Source organism: Eschrichtius robustus, chromosome 3, assembly GCF_028021215.1.
Source record: "Eschrichtius robustus isolate mEscRob2 chromosome 3, mEscRob2.pri, whole genome shotgun sequence".
NCBI classification, from domain to species: Eukaryota; Metazoa; Chordata; class Mammalia; order Artiodactyla; family Eschrichtiidae; genus Eschrichtius; species Eschrichtius robustus.
The window spans coordinates 32,279,069-32,290,141 of record NC_090826.1 but is presented as its reverse complement, the minus strand read 5'-3'; the positions used below and the strand labels follow the sequence as shown (position 1 = coordinate 32,290,141).

At 54.1% G+C, this 11,073-nt stretch overlaps 1 protein-coding gene across 1 annotated transcript in view; it reads right to left on the bottom strand.

Annotated features, from left to right (window-relative positions):
• The window catches only part of LOC137762134 (bone morphogenetic protein 8B-like), a 42,767-nt gene continuing 31,694 nt past the window's right edge, over positions 1-11,073 (bottom strand). The window contains exons 4-7 of the mRNA XM_068539577.1: positions 3,560-3,754; positions 2,695-2,774; positions 2,027-2,137; positions 1-150 (exon numbers count right to left, since the gene is read on the bottom strand). Coding sequence (XP_068395678.1) covers positions 1-150; positions 2,027-2,137; positions 2,695-2,774; positions 3,560-3,754 — 536 coding nt within the window. The remainder of the gene's footprint in view (positions 151-2,026; positions 2,138-2,694; positions 2,775-3,559; positions 3,755-11,073) is intronic.

Below are 11,073 nucleotides of genomic sequence, written 5' to 3'. Positions count from 1 at the left end.
TCAGTGGCAGCCGCAGGCGCGGACCACCATGTTGCGGTGCTTGCGCAGGATGACGTTGTTGCTGCTGTCGTAGTAGAGCACGGAGGTGGCGCTCAGCTTGGTGGGCGCGCAGCACGCCTTGGGGACCGCGTCAGGCTTCATCAGGTGCACCTGGCGGGGAGGGGGCGGCAGGCAGACGCGTGAGAGCCGCGGGGACCCCGTCCCAGCCCCCAGCTCCTGCCACCCGGGCTCCAGCCGCTCGCCCCTCCTCGGCTCCATCTCGCCCCGCAGCCCGGCAGGTGCTGGCGCGAACTCTGCCCCGGCCCCGCCCCCCTTGGCCACCCCGCCGCTGCCCTCAGGCCCAGCCTGAGCACCTGTGGCTCCTGTCACAGCCCCTCCCCTCAGACAGGACGACCCTGACCCTGCTGGTCCCCGGCACGTGTGCCAGGTCCTGCCTGCGCCCGTGCAGCGCCGCCCCCCGGCGTCCCTTCTGCTCCTCTCTCCTCCCTGCGCTTCTGCAACGTCCCTGATCGTTGTCTTGTCCGCATGAGCTGTTTCTGGTCCGTCTCCCGCTCCAGACTGCGAGCCGGTGAAGGTGCGTGTTACACCTGCTAGCGGCCAGGCTTCTAAGCTCACCCTTGGGGTGTCCGACACTGTTGTTTCTCAAAGCACCTCCAACCCCTCGTAACAAATTCTAGGCAGGGATTGTTCTGGGCAGATGACCACTGAGGGCACTGGGACCGAGTCACCTGCCCAGTTCCATGGCTGAGGCCGAGGCCACGGCACGACTGGGACCTGGCACGGGGATCCCGCTACCCTCCTCCAAACAGCTGTACCCCTAAAGGCAGCCCGACTGAGTGAGCTCTTGCAGCCTCTACAAAAATATTTATCTGGAGACTCGGCAGGATGAGCTGCCGTTCACTGTGGACTCTTCATCGGGGCCCCACGTGGAAGGGCCCGGAAGGCAGCTCCCCAGCCTGTCAGGGGCTGGAGGGAAAAGGGAACCTGCTTCCATCCACCGGGACCTCCCAGGCCTCACGGAGGCCGCTGAGCAGGATCTGGGCGAAGCCGTCTCATGGGGACCCCTGTCCGGCAGCCTGGCCCCCGGTCCCCAGAGCCCAGCCTTACCCCAGAAGCCCCAGCTCTGAGCAGCCTGCTGCCAGGACAGGCTCCATCACCCCTGACCTTCTTCAAGGAAGGCAGCTCCCCAGGGGTCCAGCAAATCCCATGTGACCATTGGGAAAGGAGGCATTATCCTGGGGTCCATGCTGCCTTAACTCATTTGCTCTAGGGTATCACCTTGAGCAACCTGTAACTAGAGTGTCCAGGTCAATGTTCTAGAAAGAAGCCTCAGCACAAAAAAACATTTAAAACACTTAGCAATAAGCAGCAGCAACAGTGTTCCTATTAGAAACTTTTTCAGCATTTAAAGTTTCCCTAGACATCGGGGCATCAAAAGCCTGTAGAGACACAAAGAGCCGAGAGGGAACCAGAAAAAAGAGCCAATGGGAAAGGAACAGGAGGGGAAACCAGAAGGGCACGGGGTACCTGGTGACTCCTGCACAGGAAGAGGGGGCAGAACCCACACGTGTGTCACCCACCCCGACCCTGAGGGCGTGTGTGACACACAGGAGGCCGAACGCGCCAGTGAACATGGTGCACGTGTGTGTTCCGAGGGCACAAGTAGCTGTGTGGGATGCCCGCCTATCATGCACGGGCTGTGCCTCTGACCACCAGCCGGCAGGCCTTTATAAGTCTGGTACCCACAGCATGGACGTGAAAGTCCCCCACGTGCACATGTGTACGTGTGCACACCGATCAGCGAGAGTCTAGTGCACGTGTGTTCAGGTGCACGGGTTGGGGGTGGCCCACATGGGGACCAGTTGCTGCACGGCTGTGGGATTTCACTGCACGTGCACGCAGAAAGGTTTCCATGTGGAGAAAGCTCCCTGACACAGCAGTGCTGCCATCACCTGCTGGCTGCACGCGCCCCTCTCCTCCGCAAACCCCTCCCCTGGGCGTCCAGGCAGAGGGACGCGGTACTGACCAGGGACTGCAGGATGGCGTGGTTGGTGGCGTTCATGCAGGAGTCCAGTGGGAAGGAGCACTCCCCTTCACAGTAATAGGCTGAGTAGCCTTGGGGGGCGATGACCCAGTCCTGGGGGCAGGTAATGGGAGAAGGTGAGTCCCACCCATGTGCCCCTCCCGAGCCCCCCAGTCCAGCGCCTGTCACAGCACAACTCAGGGCTGCCCCTTACCCTCCCTCAGCCTCAGGGCCCATCACCCCACCCTCGGGCCCCTCCCAGGGCAGTTTCCCCCAGAGGCCTGACATCCACCCGAAGACCCTCAGCAGACAGGGCTGGGCACGCTCTCCGTCCCCTTCATGCGCCATCAGCGCTCAGCTTCGTCCTCCCCAGCCCACCGCCAGTCACAGCAGAGGCCAGAGGCACTGCCCACCCTGGCCTCAGTTTTCCTGCTGCAGCTCTGACATTTTATGGCTAAGGATTCAGACAGTCTCCATTTTCATGGTTTTCACAAAAAAGCACTTTTCACTACAAAAGCAACACATTCTCCCTTTAGAGAACTTGGAAAAACACAGAGGAAAATAAACCAAGAAAATCCAAATCCCCCATGATTCTACCTCCTCTTGGACATACACTTGCCATCTTCAAGGTGGGGACTGTCATTTAGGAAAGAAGGAGAGTCAGGAATTACCAGCCAGCCAAGGTCCTGGAAGCTGACATAGAGCTCATGCCGACGGCACACCTGTCGGCCGTGGGAGCCGTGGACGTCGTCTGCAGGGGACAGAAGGGACAAGGTCTTTTCTGGGGGTCCTGCTCTGTTCACCTACCACGGGGAGCTCCCGGGGCGGGGGACGCCCTGATGGTCTCATTTGTTGAATAAATGAATGATGGGAAACTAACCCACTTGGTCTCATAAAGCCCATCTCTGCAGCTCTGCTGGCGCCGTGACCCAGGTCAAGAACCTTCGATGGCTCCAGATGATTCCCCGTGGTCACAGTCACCCCACGCTCAGCCCAGCCTCCCCTGACTTTCAGCCTGTGACTCCCGATGGTCCAATAAACAGCCTGGAGACCCTCTGCCGTCCAGCAGCCCCTCCTCCTTTCCTCCGGAGACACCCCTGACCTCATCCGCCTCTCCAGCCACGCCCATTCCACAGGACAAGTGGCTCCCACTGAGGCCAAGCAAAGCCTGGCTCCCCGTGAAGGAAAGGAGGGCAGCAGGGGACTCTGGTCCCGAGGGGCTTGGTCTGGTGGGGACACCTTCACACAAACGCTTGGATCCTGCAGGGCGCCCGGGGCAGCACCGAGGGCCACCAGGGGCACCTGATTTTGACGGGGGGTGGGGGGACCCTGGTGAGCCAGGGAGGGCAGGAAGGGACTTCAGGGCGGCAGGGACGGCGAGGGCAGATGCTCAGAGCCCTGGAGACCGTGCAGTGGCTGGTCCCCAGGGTGCAGGGGCAAAGTGGTGTCAGGAAAGGTGGCTGGGTGACTGACCATCAGCCTGACCCCACTGAGGCCACGAGGGTTCTGTCCCCACCACCTGGTCCCCAACCTCACCAAAGATCCCCGGCAGTTTGTTTGGGGGCGGCAGCTCGTTGGTTCTTTTCGGCAGCCTCCTCTTCAGGGGCCTCACTGCCCGAGGGGCTCGGACGGGGCCGGGGCTCGCCCTGAAAAAGGTGACCACGAAAGGCTGTTTGGAGCGCGGTGCCTGTTGCCCCAGCAGACCGGCCAGGCCAGGATCCACGCTGTGCCCTGAGACAGAGAGAGCAGAGAGGGCGGTCACTCGAGGGTGGGGCCCTGCACGGGGACACAGCAGGGACCTCTCTGTGGGCGGGCCAGGAGCACGGAGCCTGAGGCTGCAGGGGACCCACTGGGCCTCGGTTTCCTCCTCTGAAGACCCGAGTCCCAAGTCCAGCCCCAGCCCCAGCCCCCAGCGGGCAGGTCTGCAGGAGAGGGGGAGGGTCCTCGTGAGCACAGGCTCGGGATTAGTGATGGTCCAGGGCACTGCCAGTTGTGACAGCGCTTTACAGCTTTCAGTCAGTTCACGTGATGATCTCAACCACTCTTCATGGTGACGCCAGACCCATCATTTCCCTGAGAAACATCAGAGCCCCTCAGTGACAGCTCAGAGCTCAACTACCGGACACTCTCAGAACCAGGGTTCCCACCCATCTCGGGGCTCCACGGCCCGAGTTCTACCTTCCACCCCATCCTTTCTGGGGATCAGTGTAGGATTTACAACACCCAGCTGGCGGGAGCGGCTGCCAGGACCCAGTGCTTGCTGTGCTGAGCACCGCCCAAGAGCAGGCCACTCACTGTCCCGATGCCCCCAAACGAGACCCCAGGCTCCGCAGACAGAGACATTTACCCCAAGTCCACGTTCAAACACCTGCATCTAATTCCAGAGCCCTTCTTATCCATTTAAGTTCTTAACCAGCGGGTTTGTGGTTTGAAAAGGAAGAAAGAGAGAAAAGGCTGTGGGCAGAGACATGACTGGGGCCTCAGCCTAGGAGTAGTGATGCTTGTAAAACTGGGATTTTACCCGCAGCTGCTTAAAGCCTGAGGACGCCGGAAAAACACACTGGTTATCCCTGGAAGTCACCTCCACCGATAAAACTATCCTCCTGTACCTCTTTGTAGTTCCGATGACCTCTTGTTTTTTAACTGTCAAAGTGATATATAACAACAACTGTAAAGAAACTTAGAAAAAATATCACCCATAAAACCCCTCCCCTGCTACAACGCATCATTTTCATTTTTCTGGGATATTTTCATATGTTAATTTAAATTGTGAGCGTAAGAAAGAAGTCTGTATTTTTCCCAATTTTTCCACGTAAACATTTTCTCGCTTGTTAAGTCTCAACTATGAACATTTCAAATGTATAAAATTCCTTTGAGTAGATACATCTGAATACTTAGATATTAGTTCGTCTTTAGACATTTAAGTTATTTCCTGGCTTTCATCATAAAGATGAGAATGTGATAGAACCTCTTCATTTCCTTTCCCTGTGCAATTTTCTCAGACTAAACAACAGGGGATGACTACAAGCTCACTGTTAATGTTTCTTATAACACTGGGCGGAACATCCCACTTCCATGTACATTTCACCCCAATGTTGCAACAGTGATGCACAGGCATATACACACATGCACATATATGTATGTGTACACATACGTGTGCATTTATATAGCTAGTGTACACATGTGCACACATATAAACATATGTGTTCTATTAGTGGGTCTCATGATCCTCCACTGCACATTACAGGTCAAGGACATCGCCGGCCCTTACACAGCTGTGCTTTAGCCCTGAGTCCATGCGCCAGAGTTGACTAAACAACTAATCGACCAGCGACTAACCTTTGACCTATGACATCACCTGCCACAAACATGCACTGGGCCCATCAGAGGTGCCACTCAGGGATGACCCTGCTGAGACAGGAGCTGACACTGGAAGGGGCCCAGGGAGAAGCCGTTCGGGGAGTTTGGGTCATGGCAGGTTAGGGTCACGAGGAAGAGCAGCAGGCCCGTGAGGATGCAGAGCCACAAGACACACAGCAGCCCCGCCACAGAGAGAAAGGCCCGAGAGCGCACCAGGAGGAGGCCGTGGAGCGACGGGGGCAGGGGGGCGGCTGTCGTCCACGCGGCACTGGAGCGGAGCCCCACACCTGGTGGGCACGTGGGGCGGCCTTGGCCCGGCAGCCCTCCGGGCCTGTGTGTGCAGCCGCCCTGTCCTGTGAGTCCCTGGAGAGCCCGGTCCACGGAGAGGCCAGGGGGACCCTCGGTGCTCCCGAGGCCGTGTTCACTGTAGGCTTTTCTTTGTGCAACTGTCTGGTCAAGGATCGTGTTGGGGTCTCCTGGGCGCAGAGAGATTGGGTCACAGGGCAGGCCCCGGCTGTCCAGGTGGTGGCCCCCAGGCTGCCTGGCTCTGGCAGCACCCTTTCCAGAAAGCAGAGGCAGGAACTTCAGGAACCTCTGAGGCCCAGGGTCCCTGCCTCTAGACCTGACCTGTGAGGGTGCTGGCAGGCATGCTGTCCCCTTTGTGAGAGACGTGGGATGTGTGGCCACACCTCGAGATGGGGGCCACACTGTGGCCTCCCCCCGCACGCAGGTCCAGAGGAAGATGTTGCTCCTCTGGGCCAGGAAGGCCCCCGACACCTCCGGCCTCCCCCCATTTCTGAGACCACCCCATCAGGGCCCGGATGTCTTGGCAGCTCCCCTGACCTATCCCATCCCTGGGGATTCATGCCCCCTCCCCCTGGGCCAGGCCAAGATTGCTCCCATCTCTCCCCAAGGCCTCTTTCTGCTCTGGGTGCCACCTGCCCCTTCCCTGCAGCCCCTGCCCCACCTCAGCCTGCGGTCATGGATGTGACCCTAGTGCCACGTTGAAGGACAATCAGGACGCCTGGCTGAAACCCTTGGAGGGGATCCAGCTGTGACCAGGTGTGCTTTTGTCCCACAGGGTATTTATTTCCTCACCGCATGAGAAGTAGGAACTCAGTGCTTTTCCTTCTTTCTACTGTTTAACAGCCCTGTAACTCGTCTGCTTCTAGAACCTCTGCCTGTCCCCGGCTGCTGCTGGAGGACTTCTCCCACCATGCAGGGCAGATCAGGTCCTCCTCCCCAGAAGCCCCAGAAGGTGCTGCACAGTCCACTCAATGACGTCCATCCACTGCCCGCCTGGTCACGGTCCCCTGACACTCTGTGGCTGTCCCCTCAGGTTCACTGTCTCTCCACTCCAGGATCCGGGCCTCCCGTCAGGGTGAGGCTTCAGGGAGACCTCTCTGAAAGGCCTTCCTTGACTAGCTGGAGCTTCCTGTTTTTACCCACGGGCTCCTATCCATTTTGTGCAGCCCTAGAGCCGCATTGAGAAAACGTGGGCTCCACGGCAGGCCTGGGTTCGAACCTTACACACGCATGCACGCACGCACACACGCACGCAAACGGAAACTCATTTTTTTCTGTTTAGTTTGTGAGACTGTGGATTCAGGATGAAGTACTTCACTGCCCCTCATGAGTTTCAAGGGAGTATGAACAAGAGGCTGGTTTGGGCTCTGTTATAGAGAAGAAGGGTCTAAGTGTCTGATCTGGACGACACAGGAATGCTATGATTTGAGATGAGAAAACCCATCTAAGTCCATCGGTCAGGTTTGTAGAACTCCTCCCATCCTAAGTCGCAGCCTTTGGCCACACACAGGCGAGCTGTTTATTCACAGAGGAGACTTCCCGGCGAAATGTCTGCACCAACGGTCTCTCCCCCTTCAGTTGCCCCTATTACCAGTTTACTGGCTGCCTAAACCGTCTTGCTTCCCTTCTAGAGACATCTATTTAGCTATGAGGAGGAGATATGTGGGGGGCAGGGGAGGTGAGGCTACAAGGAGACAAAACTTAGCGACAAAATGAAAGGCCCCAGAAGGAAAGTCAGAAGGGCCAAAGGAAAAACATCTTTCATTCAGACAGCATTTCTCCCAGTTACAAATTCACATTGTGTATGTTTTTATGGTTCTAATAAAACAGTGCCTTACATAGACTCTGGGTGGAGTTGTTCTGTAATAGGGGTGGGGCAGGTGCAACCTAAGCAGTCCTGCTCAGCCATTGGTCAGTGCCACAGTGAGCCCTTCCCCCAAGCAAGCAACTGTCAACAAGTGACCACTAGTGGTCCCGCTAAGCCATTGGTTGGCACTGCAGTAGTCCCCTCCCTCTTCTCCTCTTCTGTATAAAAGGAGCCCAAATTTGGACTGGGACAAGATGGTGTTTTTGAGACACTAGTCTGCCATCTTCTCAGTCTGCTAGCTTTCCAATTAAAGTTGTTCTTCCTTGTCCCAACAACTTGTCTCCTGATTTATTGGCCTGTTGTCTGCTGAGCAGAGTGAGCTTGGGCTCGGCAACAAATTTTGGTGAGCTGGCCAGGAGCCTTGGTGCTTGTGGCTGGCTGGCCTCAGTTGGGGAATTTTCAGGTAAGGCCCTAGCAGCCACTGGGACCATTTGTCCTAAGGATCTTTCCTTCAAAATTCCCTGAAGTGGCACTGGCTGCCCCAGCGCTGGGCAGCTGAAGTGGGGAATCAACATTTGGGAGCCAATGGGCCTCACGTAGTAGGGTAAGTAGCTCCAGTATATACAACTGGGAACATTTTCCCCTCTGTTTGGGCTTTTTTCCTTTAAGGGAAAAGCCAGTTTGTTCATTTGATTGGGGTACCCTGCTGGAGAGGGGAATTGTTGTTGGACTCTACCTGCTTTGTGAACCAGTTTGTTGGCTTTTTGTTTTGCATTCATTCTTGATGGAATCTCTTTGTGCTTTTGGTGTTAGAATTTGCTTGTGCTTTTTGTGTTTTGTTGTTCTTGAACTTTTTAAAAATTTTATTTATCTAATTTATTTATCTTTTTGGCTGTGTTGGGTCTTCGTTGCTGCATGCAGGCTTTCTCTAGTTGCAGTGAGCAGGCTGCTCGTTGTGGTGGCTTCTCTTGTTGTGGAGCACGGGCTCTAGGTGCGTGGGCTTCAGTAGTTGTGGCATGTGGGCTCTAGAGCGCAGGCTCAGTAGTTGTGGTCCACGGGCTTAGTTGCTCCACGGCATGTGGGATCTTCCCGGACTAGGGCTCAAACCCGTGTCCCCTGCCTTGGCAGGCGGATTCTTAACCACTGTGCCACCAGGGAAGCCCATTTAACTTATAAATATGGGGAATACTCCATCTGTCCCTAAGGAAAGCCCTTTGGGGCGTATCTTAAATAAATGGGCAAAATATAGCTGTGGGTCTATGACTAAAGAAGAGATGATATTTTACTGTAATAGTGTGTGGCCCAATATATGTTAGGATCAGGCGAGCAATGGCCATTGATCGCTCACTTAATTATTATACGATCTTGCAGTTAGAATTGTTTTGTGAAAGAGCAGGTAAAAATGATGAGATTCTGTACGTAGAAGCATTTATGCTATTGTATCAGGAGGAAAAGAAGTCAGACTGCTGCCGCCTTATGGTACAGCAGTTGAAAGAGAAAACCAAGGGAAAACCTGTTCTACAAGAGGAAGGGGAGAAAGTGAGAGTGGGGACATGTTATTTTGAAACTTACACCCCCCTCTGGCCAGCCCGGCTCCCCCACTGGCCGAGCAGACTGCACCAGCAGTTGTTCTGGCCACCCCCCGCCCACATGCCACCAACATATTCACCACCTGCTGTTTCCTTTACTTATGAGGATCAATTAGAAGTTCCTATGCTAACCTCCGGGGCACAGGGGCCAGGTTTGGTGTCACCATCTAAGACCTGACAGGGCACCCCGTTTGGACTAGGAGCCACTTCTGAAGCAGGGCAGTTTCCCTTGCACCAATATCCTATAGGAGGCCTTAATGCAGATGGCCAACCAGCTGGGTTTCTATGGATGCACAAGCCATTCTCAACATCAGATTTGTTTAACTGGAAAAACTATAACCCTACTTACCAAGAGGACCCCGTCCGCATGACTGAAATGTTCACGTCTATCTTTGCCACTTACCATTCTTCTTGGGCATTCACACTCTTATGAATATGATACTTACTGGGGATGAAAGAAGGATGGTCATTGACAAGGCTAGAGAGGAAGCACACCAGCTTCATCCAGCAGATCCAGATGGAACTCCAGAAGCAAATCTGACAGTTCCTACTGCTGAGCCTGACTGGGAGCCTAATAATGGAGGTATGCTGCTCCTAAAGCATTATAGGAAGTGTATCTTAGTGGGTCTTCCAAAGGGAGTACCTAGGCAAAAGAGCTTAAACAAAATTCAGGAGGTACACCAAAAACCCACTGAGGATCCATCAGAGTCTCTAGAAAGAATCTATCAATCTTATAGGTGCTACACTGATGTAGATCCTGAGACCCCCTAAGATATGAGAATGGTAAATATGACCTGCACTGGGCAAAGTACCCAGATATAAGAAGAAAATTACAAAAGTTAGATGGTGCAGTTGGAATGAACCCTTCTCAATTGGTAGATGTTGCTTTTAAAGTGTTCAACAACAGGGAACAATGACAGAAGCGAGAGGATGCAAGACGGAATGCCACTTTTCTGGCAGCAGCACTGGATTCCTGGAAGGCAAGTAACTGGAAGAGAGGTAAGCCACCATTGAGGAGGGAACAATGTGCTTACTGTAAGGAGGAAGGGCATTGGAAAAAAGATTGCCCTAGACTAAAGAATAAGAAAGAAAACAATAAAAGAAAGACAGGAGCCTCTCATATGGTAGAAAGAGAGGAACACTCTGATGATGAATGAATAAGCCTGGGGGCTCCCTTGAACCTGAGGCGTCCAATTCCAGTTTCCCCACAGGAGCCCCAGGTAACTTTGATAGTGTGGGACAAGTTGATTGACTTTCTGATAAATACGAGTGCAACAATCTCTGTGGTAAACACAAAGGTGGCACAGAAAACATCTCAATCCATCCAGTTCATGGCAGTTTCTGGAGAAGTACAAAATTGTCCTTTCTTACAACCTCTATGCCAATGAGGAGACCTCACCCTGAAACACAGTTTCTTATGTATGCTGGTGTGTCCAATCCCTCTTTTGGGCTGAGGTCTCCCTTGTAAATTAAATGCTCAAGTAACTTTTTGCCAAGACAGCTTGACATCAGGGTCCCACCAGCGCACACGGTAAGCCTACAGATGGCATTCATGGATGCCCCAGAAAAGGAGACAGAGCTCTTCCCCTGCACCCACCAGAGGTCTATGAAAAGGTAAGGCTGGAAGTGTGGGCTGACGGCACACCAGGGAAGGCCAAAAATACATGGCCAATACAAATTCCGTTTAAAAGGAACACTGGGACATCTAATCTAAAACAATACCCTCTGAGGCAAGAGGCCCAAAAGGGAATTCAGCCAGTTCTCAAAAAGTTTGAAAACAGGACTGGTTAAACCTTGTAGATGCCATTTAACACCCCTATCCTCCTAGTCAAAAAGCCATACTCAACAGAGTATCACTTTGTCCGAGACTTGAGGGCTATTAATGAAATAGTCCAAGATTTGCACCCTGTGGTATCTAATCCACACACTCTGCTTACAACTATTCTTGGAGAATACAGCTGGATCTCAGTTTTGGACTTGAAAGATGC